This window comes from Lissotriton helveticus, chromosome 4_1 (assembly GCF_964261635.1).
Source record: "Lissotriton helveticus chromosome 4_1, aLisHel1.1, whole genome shotgun sequence".
Classification (NCBI taxonomy): domain Eukaryota; kingdom Metazoa; phylum Chordata; class Amphibia; order Caudata; family Salamandridae; genus Lissotriton; species Lissotriton helveticus.
The window spans coordinates 981,065,655-981,083,594 of NC_136063.1; the positions used below are offsets into that span (position 1 = coordinate 981,065,655).

The window sequence follows — 17,940 nt, forward strand, 5'->3', positions numbered from 1 at the left end:
CCACGAGGAGCTTGTCACGTGATTCTATTTCTCGTGAACTGTTGGGAATCCGGCTTGAAGAGAGCCAATCAGCTGCCTGAATAGAGCCTTTGGGGAAAGAAGCAGATCAGCGACATAAGGGCTCACCCCTGTTTTCTATTTCTGCGAAATAGAAAAGGGGCGAGCCCTAAAAAGCAGAGAAGTACTTTCCAATGGCGGAGAGGTTACACTCCTCCCTCAGGCCTCTATTCACCAGGCACCCTTATCCTAAGTTTTCTATTCAAAACACTGCTCTCAAAATCCATTTACCAGCGAGCCCCCGGCCCCGCCCTGTGTCCCTGGTCCCTGGGTATAGAAGCACTGGATATAGTAACAACAAAATGCTTCCAATTGTCAGGTAGGGGGAAATAATGAATAAACAGGGACAGCCTCAGCATTACTTAATCTCCGAAAACCAAAAAAACAAACAATTTACCAGACCTTGAGTAATGTAACTGACGTTTTAATAAAGCACTTAAACACCTTTGACTCAGTCGAGGTCAGGCTCTATAAAAATGTCCCCAAAAACTAATATGACATTGTGTAATGTAATTGGTGCTCATGTAAAGCACTCCAATACCTTTGGGTTACTCGAGTTCACATAAATATAATACAAAATCAGTCCCTGAGGAGCTGTCGTGAATGTGCTTCGAAAATAGAGCTCCGAGAGGAGGAGGAGGGCGACAGGAAAAGGCAGTGGGGCAGGAATGGAGTGACATGGGAGGAGGTGGGCGGGATGAATGATGCTTCCATCTGTCAGAGGGGAAATAATGAATAAACAGGGGTAGTGTTGGCATCCCTTAAATCTCTGCGTACCTAAAAACAAAAAAATTAACCTGCGCATGTGCAATGTGACTGCCACTTTTGTAAAGCGCTTCTATACCTTTGGGTCAGTCGAGTTAGCACTATATAAAAATGCCCCCCAAAATTAATTTGACATTGTGCAATGTAACTAGTGTTCAGATAAAGCACTCAAACACTTTCAGGTCGGGTATGTTCACATTATATAAACAAGCATCAGAGAAAATGTGACAGGAGTTGCCCTAGTCTTGCCCTTTACTGTGCTGCAAGGTTGTGCTGCTGAAGGCGCACTAAAGCAACAAGCAACAAAGTAGGAGGGGTTTGCAGAAATTATCCCCCTTCGAAGTCAGAGAAAATTTTAGAGGCGATTTCGAAAACAGCGTCTTGAGTGTCTGACATTTAATCTCGGTATTTGAACTGGATGGGGAGATTAAGTGAAGGGCGCCAAAGCTGACCCACGAAAGACGGGCAAAAAATAACACAAGCTGGAATCAAAGAACAAAATAGTTCCCCAAACGAACACAAACGCAGAAGCGTAATGTTAACAGTAATTGGACGGTGCGGTGTGGCAGGAAACCAAACACAAAAAAGAGGGCAAAGAGGACTGATTAACCACTAGCAAGCAAGCATTTTTGAACTATAATCGAAGGGATGAATAAAAAGGCCCACAGAGTGAATACAGCATGTCTCATAGAGACAGCGCATGCGCTGCCTGGGCTCGACTTAAAAAGAAGCAATATGTTTCAGTCACAGGTTGTTTGCCACATAGGCATTTATCAGCACATTAAAATCATTCAGATTTATAAAGTCCAGGTCATATTTGTATTGGTCTCTTAACATGCTCGGAGGTACTGACGGCTAATGAATGTATATCAGTGCTTCAGAAACCAATTTCACTCCTTTGGTTAGATTCTATTGTAAGACAGTTTTCCTATGGTATCAATTTAAGTGGGATGAATTCTACATGTAATGAAAATGGTTTCCCTTGAAAAACGACAAAAAACAATCTGATTCACAAATGTAAGTGTCTCCTACGAAAGTGTCTGTTCAAATAGCAGCGAATGTTCACTTCTTTGAGGGTTAATGTGAAATCAAATTGTAATTCTGTATGTTAACTTAAACTACTGCACAGAACTATCATACAACACCCTTGCTAAAGAAAGGATTATGAATGTTTCTAACAAGTTCCACTCGCGCCGAAGAAACTTTCGGGGAAAACATGGCGGCCGCTGGTTAGGGCGGCGCGCGCGTCGGTGATCGACTCTCTCCCACCACATCATACCGCACCGTATCTGCGAGTTTACCGGCACCGAAGACTGCGCAAAACCACTCGGCATGGGGATCAAGGAGTGATTTATGTGCCATGGTGATTTTCGGACCAACGGTCTGTGTACGATAAATTTTTTTTTTTAAAAAGACGGCGCTCTGTGCTCGGCACTGATGTGTCAGGTCGCAGGTTTGGAACCTCCCCCCGCCTCGCTTCTGAGGTGGAGACAGGCAACCGTGGAGCTACGGCGCGGCCGCAGGACGGCGGCTCGCGGGCTTTTGAGAGCAGGAGGTGAGAGAGGAGAAGGACGGGTGTTACACCCGATTTTTGCAAGTACCCGCTCGAGACAAACCGGACTAACGGAGTCTGAGGCTACAGGAGGAAAGCCCAAACAGAGAGAAAAAGCGACCGAGATTGCCTGTGGATCCCATGCAGAGTCCAGTAACAACGCACTGTGCAGTAAGGAGGGGGGACGGGCTGGTGACCCAAAGGATTTGGAGAGTTGTGAGGGAGTAGAGTGTCTGAAGCCCCCAAAAGTTGCCAACAGCACATTAGGGAAAAGAGGAGCTAAGGGCAGAAGGCGGGGGAAGGCTTCCCGGAATATCACCCCTGTGGGGAGGCAAGGGGAGCGCTGTAAGATACCCCCCCACTGTATCCCAGACGGTGGCGCAGACGGAGGAAGTGAGGCAGAGGTAGAGGGGGAGGCCGGGGCTGAGGCGGAGGCTGAGGTTGCGGTTTCGGCTGGTAACATCAGTGATAGATCAGGGGTGAAGCAAGGGACTCTTTTCAGTGGGGGAAAACCGCACACTAAAGCCAGTTCCGGATCACAGTCAAAGGGGAAAAGTAAATCTAACCGGTCTCTGGGCAGTGTTACGCGTATTACACCATAGCTGCGATCCTACTTCAAAGCGCTGCCCCAAGTTCTGGATATCACACAAGGCACAGACGGCACCCCTCTGGGAATCATGAATGAGGATACAATGGCTCCGGTGGTCACAGCGACCGACTCCATGAGCCCAGCTGTCACAACACTGACCCCAGAGCCAAAATTAGCAGTAGAGCTCGGGGAGCCTAACCCCAGTGAGGAGGTCATTGAGGGGGCCACGGGAGACCAGAGGGTCGGTGAGATGGGCGGAGAAAAGGGGGGTGGTGGCCCACTGGAGGTACTGTTGTATACCATGAGAGACGAGATAAGGAACGGTTTTGCGGAATCCAAGACAAACCAGAACGAGATCAGGGCAGTCTGTGATACTCTTGAGAGAAAGGTGGATGGGCTTTTTGAAAGAACAGAGAGTCTGGAAGGCATGGTTGGGGAACTAAAAGCGAGTCTGGAGTCAGCAGAGACTAAGATCCAATCCCTAAGGAGAGAGGGGGATGTGATGAAGGAAAGGGTTGAATCCCTGGAGAACTATTCCAGAAGGAATAACCTCCGACTCTTGAAGGTTCCGGAGGGGAAGGAGGGTGGAGACATCAAGGCTTATGTGGTGGCATTACTAAAGAACGCTCTCAACCTGGAGGAAACGGTGGAAACTTTGGAGAGAGTTATCCAGAGAATCCACAGAGATCCCTTCCGCCTCAACCCCGCGAGAGTGAAACCTAGAAAGATCTTGCTGAATTTCCTAATATATACACTTAAGGAGAAAATCCTCAACCTGGCACTGAAGGCTAAGTCGCTAAAGGCCCCCGACTTCTCGTTCGAGGTTAGGTCTGATCTCTCCAAAACTACCTTAGAAAGACAGTGGGAGCTCGGTCAAAAAATGGAGAAGTTTAGGGCTGCGGGGGCGACGGTACAGATGAGGTTTCCGGCTTTTCTGAGGGTGATGTACAATAATAAAATGTATAACATCCGTTCCCCTCTGGAAGCCGATGAACTAATAGCATCTATCACGGCATACTCACAATCACAGGGGCGGTTCTAAGGTTCCAAAGTGACCAGGGTATCATGCTGCCTTTCTTTTTGTTCTTGAGGTTACCTGGGACCCAAGGAGGTAGATCTCTCCATATATTGAGTATAGATCTTTTCCCTTCCAGGGAGGCATCTGAAGGTTATCATATATACTCTTGAAAACAGAGTAAATAACGGGAAAGATTAAATCAAAAGTGGTTTAAAAAAGGGGAAACATAGATAAATAGAGTTAAACACAGGCGTAATTCAAAGGCAAGGGGAGAAAGAAATGGAATGAAGGGGAGGGAGAAGGAATAGGGAAAAGGAAAAAATAATAATAATAAACAAATTAAAAAAATAAGGGTTTCCTTCTGAAAAAAAAGAAATAGTACAAGGAAAAGAAAAAAAAAAAAACACAATAAGAAATATAAAAAGGGGTGAGACACGAAATATATTTCCCTCTTGCCTTCCTCATGCCCTCTCCTCTTTTTGGGAGACAGTAACTCTTAATATGCTAGTATTTTAACCGGTTTTTGTACACAGTTGTGGTGGGGTGGGAGGGGGGGGGGGTTAGTCCAACGACGCAAACCTGGCTACCCATCTGGCCAGTGTAAATGAGGTAGGGTTTTCTAGGGGAGGAGGGAGGGGGGGAGGGGCACGGAGGGGAGGGGGGGAAAAGTAAACATGTCCTTATAAACCTGTCCTCGTCAACTTTACTTTTAGCAATGACCTTTCTAAACGTCACCTGAGCAATCTCCATCAGGTCAAGGGTTTTCCCTTCTTATATTCAAGAGGTCTTAACTTCAGTGGGGGGAGGATGGTTGGGAGTAGGAAAGGGGTATGACCGTGGTTCCATTTTTATCCTGGAACGTCAATGGCCTGCATGTGAGGGGAAGGAGGCATAGAATCTTACAGTACCTGAGAGATTCCCCCGCGCAGGTCATTGTCATACAGGAGACACATTTGCTTAAGCATGAGGTGAATGAAATGTTGAAAAAGCAGAGGTGGGTGGACAAATTCATTTGTACGAACCACAATGCCAATATTCGAGGGATCCTCGTCATTTTTAAGAGGCTAGCTAAGGCACAGATCATGGATTACGACGAGGACCTCAGTGGGAGATGGCTTTTGATTAGAATAGTCTTAGATGGCCACCCATATACTTTAGTGGGCTACTATGGCCCGAACCACGACGACCCATCCTATTTAAACAAGATTCAGAGTTCCTTGATCACCTCTCATGACCCGATAATTTGGGCTGGAGATTTTAATATAGTTCTGAACCCCGGGCTTGACAAATCCCCGAACTCAAGAGCTCGGACGCGCTCTAAATCAAGGCTTATCCTTTTATCAATAATGTCAACCTTGGGTTTAGTGGATGTATGGAGGGAGAGGGCGGGCAGCACACTGGGGGTCTCTTTTCAGAATTTCAAGTACAAACATAAGTCGAGGATTGACTATGCTCTCTTCAGCTATAGTCTCAGAGAGACATTGAAGGAGTTGGTTTACCTCCCCTCCCACTTATCTGATCACTCAGCTATCCTCTTTACTCTGACACATTCCCAACAGATCAGACATACCTCTTGGTCTTTTGACCGGACGATCCCGCTTGAGGAGGTAGAGAAGAGCTTTTTGCTAACTGAGTCTACTTCATTCCTGGAAGTTAACCTAAACTCGGCTAGCATAGCAACGGTGTGGGATGCTCTTAAAGCTTATTTAAGAGGGTGCATAACCAATAGAGCCTCCCATAAAGGGAAGGTATACAGTGAGGAAATCAAAAATCTAGAGCAGGAACTGCGCACTATAGATCAGAGGTGTGGCCCTGCTGGAGGATCCACAGAAGATCAAGAGAATCGGGACAAACTGAAAAAAAATCTGGAAAGTGTACTACAGGGAAGAGTCGCAAAGAGGTGGGAGGCGAGTAAACTCTCAAATTTTGAATATGGTGAGGCGGCAGGTAAGGTTCTAGCCTGGAAGATTAAAACGGACCAAGCTAAAAAACACATCAGGGAAATAAGACGGGAAGGAGAATCAATAGCCCGGACCTCTAACTCGGAAATTGGAAGCGCCTTCCAGGAGTTCTTCCAGACCATCTATAGGGAGGAGATCACGAACGACCCCACGGCTAGGGACTCCTGGTTAGGAAAGGTTCAACTGCCTATGCTAACAAGTGATCAGAGCGACCGCCTTGACAAGGAAATTTCGGAAGCCGAAGTCAGTAAGGCTATTGGGCAACTGAAGCGAGGTAAAGCGGCAGGCCCAGACGGCTTACCAGGGGAGTTGTACCGGGTAATAGGTCCTGCCATAGTTCCAACGCTGACCGCCCTCTTCAACTGCATCTTCTTCAATGGCTCAATACCACCTGAGTCATGGAGCGTGGCGACCATAGTGCTAATCCCTAAACCTGGCAAGGACCCGATGGACTGTGGGTCCTATCGGCCGATCTCGCTCCTAAATAATGACTATAAAATCTTTGCAGCCATCCTGTCGGCACGACTGGGGAGCGATATCGGCTCAATAATCCATCAAGACCAGAAGGGAATCATAAGGGGGCGTCAGCTGGCAGACCTAACTCATGACCTGGTCGGGGCTATAGACATCGCCTCCACTTTTTCTCCCCCCTTGGCCACTTTTACCCTGGACGCTACTAAAGCGTTCGATAGGGTCAATTGGCCCTATCTGGCCGCAGTAATGAGAAAGTTTCAGCTGGGGACTAACTTCTGTCGAACCATCAATCTTTTGTATAGGGACCCCAGGGCCAAACTATTGGTCAATGGTACTCTCACAGAGCCCTTTAAAATAATGAGGGGAACCAGGCAGGGCTGCCCGCTTTCCCCCCTCCTATTCAATTTATATATTGAACCTTTTGCGCAAACTTTGAGTGGGGAGCACAACATCCCCTCTTTCGAGTTTGGAGGATGGGTTAAGCGGGTAGGACTGTATGCAGACGACATCCTTATCTATACCTCAGACCCTGTGCAAGCTTTTCCCACAATTGTTAAAAGTGCGGAAGAATTCGGGCGGATCTCTGGCTATGAGATCAATGCTGGGAAAACCAATATAATGATGTGGAACATTTGTAACACACAACTGGCAACAACTCCTTCAATGTGCTACCTGGGAATAAAGATCACTCAGGAAATCGGTAACACTGCACAGATCAACTTGGATCAGGTCCTCCGGGAATGCCGGGCGCTCTTAAAATCTTGGACTTTTCTCCCATTGACCATACTTGGCAGAATAAGCTTAATAAAAATGTCCATTCTCCCTAAGTTCACGTTTATTTTTAACACCATTCCACTAGCCTTTGACTCCAAACAACTCCAAAAATGCCAACAGGAAATTAATTCATTTGTCTGGAATTATAAGGCAACCAGGCTGGCCTGGAAGAAATTGAGAAGGAGGAGGGAAAAGGGAGGGCTTGCCCTACCAGATTTACAATACTACGCGTGGGCGTTTCAGTTATCGTATTCTAGGATGCTGCTGAAATCCCCATCTAACTCATCCATCGGGAAAATGTTCAAGGCTATGCTGAACGGGGCAGACCTGCCACTTGATGGTTTTTTATTCAAATTTGGGGAGCAGAAGTTCTTCAAAAAGGTGAGGTTAAAGATCCTACATTCATTAGCAAAAGCCTGGGTGCTGATTAATTATTTACAAGGGGGTGGTGATGGACAGAGTATTCTGAATTAAGCAGAACACTCCTACCCAGTCCACAGATCAGGGCTTGATCCATCACCGTTTTTTAGCTCACTGCACCATCCCAGTTCAGAACCTGGCTATATGCAAATTAGTCTGTCCCTGGCCCAGTGCATCATGGGAACAGGGCAGACCAAACTACCAAGCCAATTCTTTACCAGAAAGGAAACAAGCTTCCGGGGACCGGTTTCTGGCATTACAGCCGTCTTCGGCCCGGCTTGCTTGAATCCTGATGGTGCAGTGAGCAAGGGACTCGCATCCGAGTATACCCTTCCACGCTTATGGTGGCCAAAATTATTTACAAGGGGGTGGTGATGGACAGAGTATTCTGAATTAAGCAGAACACTCCTACCCAGTCCACAGATCAGGGCTTGATCCATCACCGTTTTTTAGCTCACTGCACCATCCCAGTTCAGAACCTGGCTATATGCAAATTAGTCTGTCCCTGGCCCAGTGCATCATGGGAACAGGGCAGACCAAACTACCAAGCCAATTCTTTACCAGAAAGGAAACAAGCTTCCGGGGACCGGTTTCTGGCATTACAGCCGTCTTCGGCCCGGCTTGCTTGAATCCTGATGGTGCAGTGAGCAAGGGACTCGCATCCGAGTATACCCTTCCACGCTTATGGTGGCCAAAATTATTTACAAGGGGGTGGTGATGGACAGAGTATTCTGAATTAAGCAGAACACTCCTACCCAGTCCACAGATCAGGGCTTGATCCATCACCGTTTTTTAGCTCACTGCACCATCCCAGTTCAGAACCTGGCTATATGCAAATTAGTCTGTCCCTGGCCCAGTGCATCATGGGAACAGGGCAGACCAAACTACCAAGCCAATTCTTTACCAGAAAGGAAACAAGCTTCCGGGGACCGGTTTCTGGCATTACAGCCGTCTTCGGCCCGGCTTGCTTGAATCCTGATGGTGCAGTGAGCAAGTATACTCAGACATGAGTCCCTTTCTCACTGCTCCATCAGGATTCAAGCAAGCCGGGCCGAAGAGGCTGAAATGCCAGAAACCGGTCCCCGGTAGCTTGTCTCCTTTCTGGTGAAGAATTGGCTTGGTAGTTTGGTCTGCCCTGTTCCCATGATGCACTGGGCCAGGGACAGACTAATTTGCATATAGCCAGGTTCTGAGCTGGGATGGGGCAGTGAGATAAATAACGGTGATGGATCAAGCCCTGATCTTTGGACTGGGTAAGAGTGGTCTGCTTAATTCAGACACTCTGTTCATCACCACCCCCTTTTCTGTATCGTTTTTGGCCACTATAGGTGTGGCAGGGTATACTCAGACATGAGTCCCTTTCTCACTGCTCCATCAGGATTCAAGCAAGCCGGGCCGAAGAGGCTGAAATGCCAGAAACCGGTCCCCGGTAGCTTGTCTCCTTTCTGGTGAAGAATTGGCTTGGTAGTGTGGTCTGCCCTGTTCCCATGATGCACTGGGCCAGGGACAGACTAATTTGCATATAGCCAGGTTCTGGGCTGGGATGGGGCAGTGAGATAAATAACGGTGATGGATCAAGCCCTGATCTTTGGACTGGGTAAGAGTGGTCTGCTTAATTCAGACACTCTGTTCATCACCACCCCCTTTTCTGTATCGTTTTTGGCCACTATAGGTGTGGCAGGGTATACTCAGACATGAGTCCCTTTCTCACTGCTCCATCAGGATTCAAGCAAGCCGGGCCGAAGAGGCTGAAATGCCAGAAACCGATCCCCGGTAGCTTGTCTCCTTTCTGGTGAAGAATTGGCTTGGTAGTTTGGTCTGCCCTGTTCCCATGATGCACTGGGCCAGGGACAGACTAATTTGCATATAGCCAGGTTCTGAGCTGGGATGGGGCAGTGAGATAAATAACGGTGATGGATCAAGCCCTGATCTTTGGACTGGGTAAGAGTGGTCTGCTTAATTCAGACACTCTGTTCATCACCACCCCCTTTTCTGTATCGTTTTTGGCCACTATAGGTGTGGCAGGGTATACTCAGACATGAGTCCCTTTCTCACTGCTCCATCAGGATTCAAGCAAGCCGGGCCGAAGAGGCTGAAATGCCAGAAACCGGTCCCCGGTAGCTTGTCTCCTTTCTGGTGAAGAATTGGCTTGGTAGTTTGGTCTGCCCTGTTCCCATGATGCACTGGGCCAGGGACAGACTAATTTGCATATAGCCAGGTTCTGAGCTGGGATGGGGCAGTGAGATAAATAACGGTGATGGATCAAGCCCTGATCTTTGGACTGGGTAAGAGTGGTCTGCTTAATTCAGACACTCTGTTCATCACCACCCCCTTTTCTGTATCGTTTTTGGCCACTATAGGTGTGGCAGGGTATACTCAGACATGAGTCCCTTTCTCACTGCTCCATCAGGATTCAAGCAAGCCGGGCCGAAGAGGCTGAAATGCCAGAAACCGGTCCCCGGTAGCTTGTCTCCTTTCTGGTGAAGAATTGGCTTGGTAGTTTGGTCTGCCCTGTTCCCATGATGCACTGGGCCAGGGACAGACTAATTTGCATATAGCCAGGTTCTGAGCTGGGATGGGGCAGTGAGATAAATAACGGTGATGGATCAAGCCCTGATCTTTGGACTGGGTAAGAGTGGTCTGCTTAATTCAGACACTCTGTTCATCACCACCCCCTTTTCTGTATCGTTTTTGGCCACTATAGGTGTGGCAGGGTATACTCAGACATGAGTCCCTTTCTCACTGCTCCATCAGGATTCAAGCAAGCCGGGCCGAAGAGGCTGAAATGCCAGAAACCGGTCCCCGGTAGCTTGTCTCCTTTCTGGTGAAGAATTGGCTTGGTAGTTTGGTCTGCCCTGTTCCCATGATGCACTGGGCCAGGGACAGACTAATTTGCATATAGCCAGGTTCTGAGCTGGGATGGGGCAGTGAGATAAATAACGGTGATGGATCAAGCCCTGATCTTTGGACTGGGTAAGAGTGGTCTGCTTAATTCAGACACTCTGTTCATCACCACCCCCTTTTCTGTATCGTTTTTGGCCACTATAGGTGTGGCAGGGTATACTCAGACATGAGTCCCTTTCTCACTGCTCCATCAGGATTCAAGCAAGCCGGGCCGAAGAGGCTGAAATGCCAGAAACCGGTCCCCGGTAGCTTGTCTCCTTTCTGGTGAAGAATTGGCTTGGTAGTTTGGTCTGCCCTGTTCCCATGATGCACTGGGCCAGGGACAGACTAATTTGCATATAGCCAGGTTCTGGGCTGGGATGGGGCAGTGAGATAAATAACGGTGATGGATCAAGCCCTGATCTTTGGACTGGGTAAGAGTGGTCTGCTTAATTCAGACACTCTGTTCATCACCACCCCCTTTTCTGTATCGTTTTTGGCCACTATAGGTGTGGCAGGGTATACTCAGACATGAGTCCCTTTCTCACTGCTCCATCAGGATTCAAGCAAGCCGGGCCGAAGAGGCTGAAATGCCAGAAACCGGTCCCCGGTAGCTTGTCTCCTTTCTGGTGAAGAATTGGCTTGGTAGTTTGGTCTGCCCTGTTCCCATGATGCACTGGGCCAGGGACAGACTAATTTGCATATAGCCAGGTTGTGAGCTGGGATGGGGCAGTGAGATAAATAACGGTGATGGATCAAGCCCTGATCTTTGGACTGGGTAAGAGTGGTCTGCTTAATTCAGACACTCTGTTCATCACCACCCCCTTTTCTGTATCGTGGGTGCTGATTAAAGCAAGAATAGGGTTGGCCTACTTTTCAAACCTCGCTCCAATTTGGGATTCCCCGGGGCTTCCTCCCTGTTTTGAGGATATTCTTGCAGTCCCCTTGAAAGAGGCAGGGATCCTAAGATGGGGCGAATTGCTAGCAGGAGGGGCAATGGTAGAATGGGATGAGTTATATGAGAGAGTAGGTCCAGCTTTATCTAGGTTTAAATATATACAGCTTGTCAGCTGGTCCAGAGAGTTGCTTAGAAAAAAGGCCCATTTGGGGAGGAGTAGTAATTTGGAACATCAGCTAGTAGAAAGGCAATCGGGGGATAGTATTCAACAAATTGTTGCAGTATCTGGTCTGGGCGAGTATAGTTGGTACCATCTACACTTTCTATGCTCTTTATTAAAGAAGTAGCTCTATCGTCAGCTACTTTATAGGCAAGAATCTTTCCTATTCTATCGCCACTCTCATATTGCGAGAATTTGTATTTATGTAGTTTAGCGGTGACTTTGTCTCTTAAGAATTTCTTGGTCTCGCAGCGTAGCGTTGTCAGCTTAAGTTCCAATTTAGCTTTGTTTAGATTATAAGAAGGAGCCGCTGCACTTTCTTTTCTAGTAATTTCAGCCAAATGTTCTTCCAGCCCCCTTATCCTTGATGTGATACAGCACATCTCTTCCTTACGATTGGCGTTCTGCTGTATGATAAACTGTTGGGCAAAACCTCTAATGCTAGCTTTACAACAGTCCCATACTGAAGTAATTTTGGCCGTATCAATATTGAACTCTAAGAATTCTTTTATATGTTCCTTCAAAAGAAAAGTAAATCTAGGATTAGATATCAAATGTCTGGGAAAGGAGAATAGTCTAGGTTCTGTCTTTTTAAGTACGATCTTGAAGACTACCACTATGGGGTTATGGTCAGATGTTACCTTAGGGCAGATCTCCATTTTACAGCACTCCAAAATTTGATTCGTTGCCCAAGCCATATCTATACGTGAGTACATTTTATGTGGTATTGAGTGGTGAGTATATCCAGCAAGCATAGGATGAAGGTGCCTCCAAACATCTTTCAGTTTGTGTATACGGGCAAGTTCTAAAATAGATGCCCTTGTCTTGCGCATTCGTTGTGAGGGAATACTCTTAGTTGTATCTTTTGCGTAGTTTATAACACAATTAAAATCCCCCATAAGTAAAATCTCCCCCTCCCAGCCTAGTAATTCAATGTTTAAACGGTCAAAAATTGCTGCATCATCATGATTAGATCCATACACTGCACACAGGGTATATTTGAGATTAGATAGCGTAATTTGAGCTATTACCCATCTTCCGGCTTTATCCGATGCAACCCTACTAACTTCCACCTTGAATAGTTTTCTCTTTAGTATAGCCACCCCACGGATTGAGGCATTCAAAGATGTGCAAACTAAAAGCTCATACCCCCCTTGCTCCAACATTTTCCTATCTTGGTATCTTATATGTGTTTCGTTTAATAGTGCAAAGTGTGGATTATACATTCTTAATTCTTCAAAAACAAGTTGTCTTTTGCGCTTGTTATTAAGCCCTGAAACATTCCAAGCAAGACAGTTAACTTGACACATTTCTTAAATCAAATTTGCTTTGAATAACTGCTTAAAAAAAAACGATTTTAACATTATAAATTTGTGCCTCACATCGTGTTTGCTTGTGTCACCCTTTTAATGTCCAAAATGCCACCTTCAGGCTGCTGATTTAGAACATATGTTGGTTCTTTGCCCTGCTCTTGCTCCATATTGGGACAGCTTAGAAAATATCTTGAGAATGAAACAACTAATTGAGGTACCATTAACATCAGATATGATTCTCTTAGGCTTGCAGCCAAATACTTCTCTATTTCAAGACCTAATTTTTATTTTACTAGCATGTGCAAGGCTGGTCTTAGCTCGAGCATGGATAGCGGAACAAACACCTCATGTAAACGAATGGTGGTGTTTGGTGAAAGAGACACATCATATGGAATTATTGTTAGCTAGGAAAAGAGGATTTAAAGCACTGATCAAAATAGACAGAATCTGGGGTTGCTTGTTTCCTACAAGTGAATTGAACTAATCTGAATTGAAGCCCTGCCTTATATTATTACTTTGCAATCCTTTTTACCCATTTGAATTCTTTGCTTATTTATCTTGTATTCTTATGTTTATCTTTTTTATTTTTCTCATTTTCTTTTTATCTTTCTTTGTTAAACTGCTTCTTGTAATATCTATGCAGATGCTGGAAAGTTTTGTTAAATGAAATATTTTGTATATGTTTAAATTGCATGTGCCACCCATAAATAAAAATGTTAAAAAAAAATTAAAAAAAGAAAGGCAATCGGGGGCAAAGGAGTAGCCTTTTGGTATTGGACCATATTGGAGGAGGTAGATGGGGAGTTTACCCTCCCCGACGAGCAGTGGGCAGGCGACGTGGGCCTTCAGTGTGAGGATTTGTGGATAAGATCTTTCACCCTCCAGTATAAAACCGTTAAGCCCGCCTGGTTAAGGCGGAATCACCTGTTCACGGTACATCGTGCATACCTATCCCCGCTAAGGTTATCCAAATTTCAACCTGGAAAATGCTGTAACAAATGCAACCTTCCCGGTGCCTCTGACGTCCATATGTTTTTGGAATGTCCCCCAATCAACTTATTATGGGTCGAGGTAAAGGTCACCCTGGACTCGATTCTTAAAACATCATTATCTCTTACACTACCATTGATAATTTTTGGCTTGGATGACAATGTTATTGGACCGGCTAAAACCTTCCTGTTCTATGCAATCCTTCTTGCGAGACGGCAGATTTGTAAATTTTGTGTCGACTCTAAGGCACCATCACACGCAGGCTGGCTAACGTCCCTATATGATACATCAAAGGTGGACTTGGCCAGACCCTGCAGTAAACGTAACCTCACTTTTTGGAACCTGTTGGTTCAGTGGAGGTAGATCTGTAGAACTTCAGTCATCATTCCCGGGTTTTTTTTGGGGTTTTTTTACCCCCTGGGTCCGATGATTATGCCTATATACTCCAGGGTCCAAGGTGGAGGTTTCCGTTCGAAAACATTTGGTCCCACAGGCCGAAATATGCCTTGATGGAGTCGGACGAGGGGATCGGCAGGCCGCCAACATCTTTCCCTTCTCGGTTATCCCAGAAAGCGTCTCCCGCCAGCTTCAATTCCATGTCTGGGGGCGGCCGAGGAATATTATCTTACCTTTGGCCTTGTGACATGTACGGTGGTTGGCGTTCCTTTCTTGGTAACGAGGGTCAGGCAAATGAGGACAAAAAAAAAAAAACAAGTTCCACTCGCTGAAACTATTGAAGACAAAGCCATGTCACAGTACAGGTGGAATTTGCTGCATGAAGGAGAGGGGAACCCATTCCTAACTAATAACGTAGTGGGACAGACTAAAGTGGTCAAGAGGGTATTAATTTTATTACATACGGCAATGTATATTGACAATTTCTACAGTTTCTCATCACAGTTATTACAATTCTCCCTCTTGCTCACACAGCTGTAATCCATCTGGTGGAGAAATGACAGATTTCGCCGGAGGAAATCATTCCAGATTTAGGATCAGAGGCACTTCAGGGTTGGAACAAAAAAGCATACTTATTGGGTAGCCTACCTTAAGTGTGGACATGCCTTGTTGTGCAATGGCTTGGACAGGGAAGAATAGAACTCAGATAACGCAATCACCAAATATAATCAGAGCTTAGCATACTTCTTAGGCGTATTTGGCATGGTAAAATTGACCTCTACTATTTTTAAAGAGCATCAGGAATGAAATAAAATTGCCGATGTGAGATTGCAGACAAGCATTTTTCATTATAAACAATACCCCGCTCCTATGGCGCACACACATACAAGAAAGAAAACAGACAAAAGACTTTTAATTGTACACATACAAACATGTGGACACATCCTGCAACGACACATACGCGCCTGGTTGAGAATCAAATGTAATTTTTAAAGTGCTTTGTTCCTAGGACCGTTACTTCACATGCTATGATGTTCTATTCCATAACTGTTTTTTATTTTGCTGAAGACAGGTTCCTCCTTTTGCCTTGCTTGTCCCTTTTTACCACAGTTCAGCTATATTTTTTCTTACCTGATCTGTGGGTGTGTAGTCGTTTTGTCTGACAAGGTCAATTTTCTCCAGAAAGCTAGAAGAAAAAGAAAATCACAGTCAGAGATGGTTTGTCAATAAAGGTAGGATGAACAATAAAATTGTTAATGGATGGTCGTCCACTGCCTGATAAGAAATTACCACAAGTGCCACTAATGTACCAAAAGAAACCACCCAAATCAAACATTTCAATAATTTGTGCTATAGAGGGATGATATGCCAAGAAGTAATGCGTGTTCGAACATGCTTATCCACAGAAAGATCTAGTAAGTGATCCATATTTTCACAGGTCAACTAACTAGCATAACTAGGTAAATAAAGACTAGGCCTGGGTGGGATTTCAATTACGCTGGAGTAATCGGAATAATTTTGGTAATACTGCATTACTCTTTGACACAGAATTACCAATAATAACTGGATTGTTCTCTATCGTATAATTAGGAGTAATTTGGGGGAAACAATCAAGCAACTGCTCACGCTGCTGTTTATGTTCTGTTGAATTTAGTGTCATTGTCTTAGCGCAAAATGCATTCTTGTGTCCATCTATAACACAAGGGAACATTTTGCACAAGGATACTAGTGCTAAATGCTGGCAGGAAGTTGGGGGAACATTCTACCCTTAGGGCATATTTAGTTAGCAGATGCTATTCGTGTTCTGTTGCATTTAGAGCTATTTCTTAGTGCAAAGGCATCCTCACTTTAATTTAGGATGAAACGAGGAGGGCGTTTTTGTCTTAAGAAAATAGCACTATATGCAGAATTACTCTTCTTGCGTAGTTCCATGTAATGCTGCTGAATTTTTTGGTAACTTCGCACGATTCCACTACATGAAATTACACAAGTTACGTCCATCCCTACACAGTTTGCTTGCTGGTAAAGAAATCAGCTTCTGATCGTAGTAAAGATAAAAGGATAAAATGCAATATTTATAGAACGCCTCAGTGAGTGTTGTTAGTTTAGTCCACATAAAATACAAATGTATGTTTGTGGTCTCTACACAAAACAAAAGCATTTTAGGAGATGTTCAGTCAAAAGAAAAAAAACAGCCATTCTCCCCATCCAATCCTGATTTACAACAATCCCCAAAAGTAAGAAATCAAGAATGTTTCTTTGCTGTTTTCTAGACTGGTTGTGGAATCACTCACTGCTTAGAGCATTTAAAACAAGTTGCAATCAGGTTTACATTTACACTTTTTCAACAGAACACTTGTAATCGTTAGGATAGATACAAAACTTTGTGGCAACAATTAAATGGTTTCATACAACGGAAATGAATCCAAGACACAGACAGTCTGATGCAAAATCCATTACTAGATACAACAGAGCCATCATACAAGCAAAACAAGCACTGGCAAAGTAAATAAGCCAGCCTTAGCAATGAAGTGTAGTTTCTTATTATTTTTATAGCAAACATATGTTGAAAATATAATAAAAAGAAGAAACATGTAAAATGTGCTATCAACTAAACATGGTGACCATACATACGCTTGTCGTAAAAAGGATACATTTTAAAAATATTAACCATCACATATAACTGTGACAGAATAGCATGGGCATCTTCAAGCATGTACAAGTGCTTAAGTATACAGAAACCCTTTGTAGTTATAATGCACATCACATAAAAACATATTTCTTATTAGCACAAAGAAAAGGTACTATTTGCTTTTAATTATTGTAACCCGAAAACATAATTAAACGTGGGTGCTCAAAAAACAAAATTGAAATAAAAAATTTATTGACAAAGTATCCTACTAGTGGTGGCATGAAATTGCACCTCTTCGGAGGTGGATGTACACGTGATCAGGTGAAATAGCAACACGCACATAGCAAGAGAGCCATTGGTTGAAGGGGTTTGACCTATTACCCCTTTGCTCTTGAGGCAGGCCTTGAAAAATCATTAAAGTGTTTCTATACCTGTAGGCCTAGAAACTTGAATAATCTACTCGACCTAACTACTGTTCTTGATCCGTAAACCGATCTTAAATTGTGTGATCCTAGGCAAATATTTTATTTTAGGAGTTGCCTTTTTCTTTATTAGCAAATATCAGAGCACCTTCAAATATGTGAGTTCAGCTCATCTGCTATACAAAAAAAAAAAAAAATTTGAATTACTAGACTAAACATTTTCTTAATGTATAATACTAATCTAGCCCACATATAGGGTACACATGAGCCCTAACTTGCCTTTTAATTTACTAATAGCTTTGTCATCAGGGAAGCGTTGGGATATTTCTCACTTCATGTTTAAAAACTCACTTTTAATAAATATATTGCTAAAGCATGATTTGACATTGCAATGTCATATACAGACAGCACATTTCCCATTGAAATGGCCACAAACTTTCCCACTAACATGCAGTTTTACAGATAAAACTATATGGCTCATAAAGCATGTTTGGAAATTGGGTACCTGCAAAAATATTTATCATTGGCACATCACTAACTAAAGTGTTCTGATTTGTTTTTATCCTATAAAAATCT

The 17,940-nt window shown here is 44.5% G+C and overlaps 1 protein-coding gene across 2 annotated transcripts in view; it reads right to left on the reverse strand.

Moving 5' to 3' along the window:
* The window catches only part of GNAL (G protein subunit alpha L), a 955,956-nt gene that overhangs the window by 87,487 nt on the left and 850,529 nt on the right, over positions 1–17,940 (reverse strand). For both annotated transcript variants that reach the window (XM_078687601.1, XM_078687602.1), the window contains exon 6: positions 15,442–15,496. In XM_078687601.1, coding sequence (XP_078543727.1) covers positions 15,442–15,496 — 55 coding nt within the window. The remainder of the gene's footprint in view (positions 1–15,441; positions 15,497–17,940) is intronic.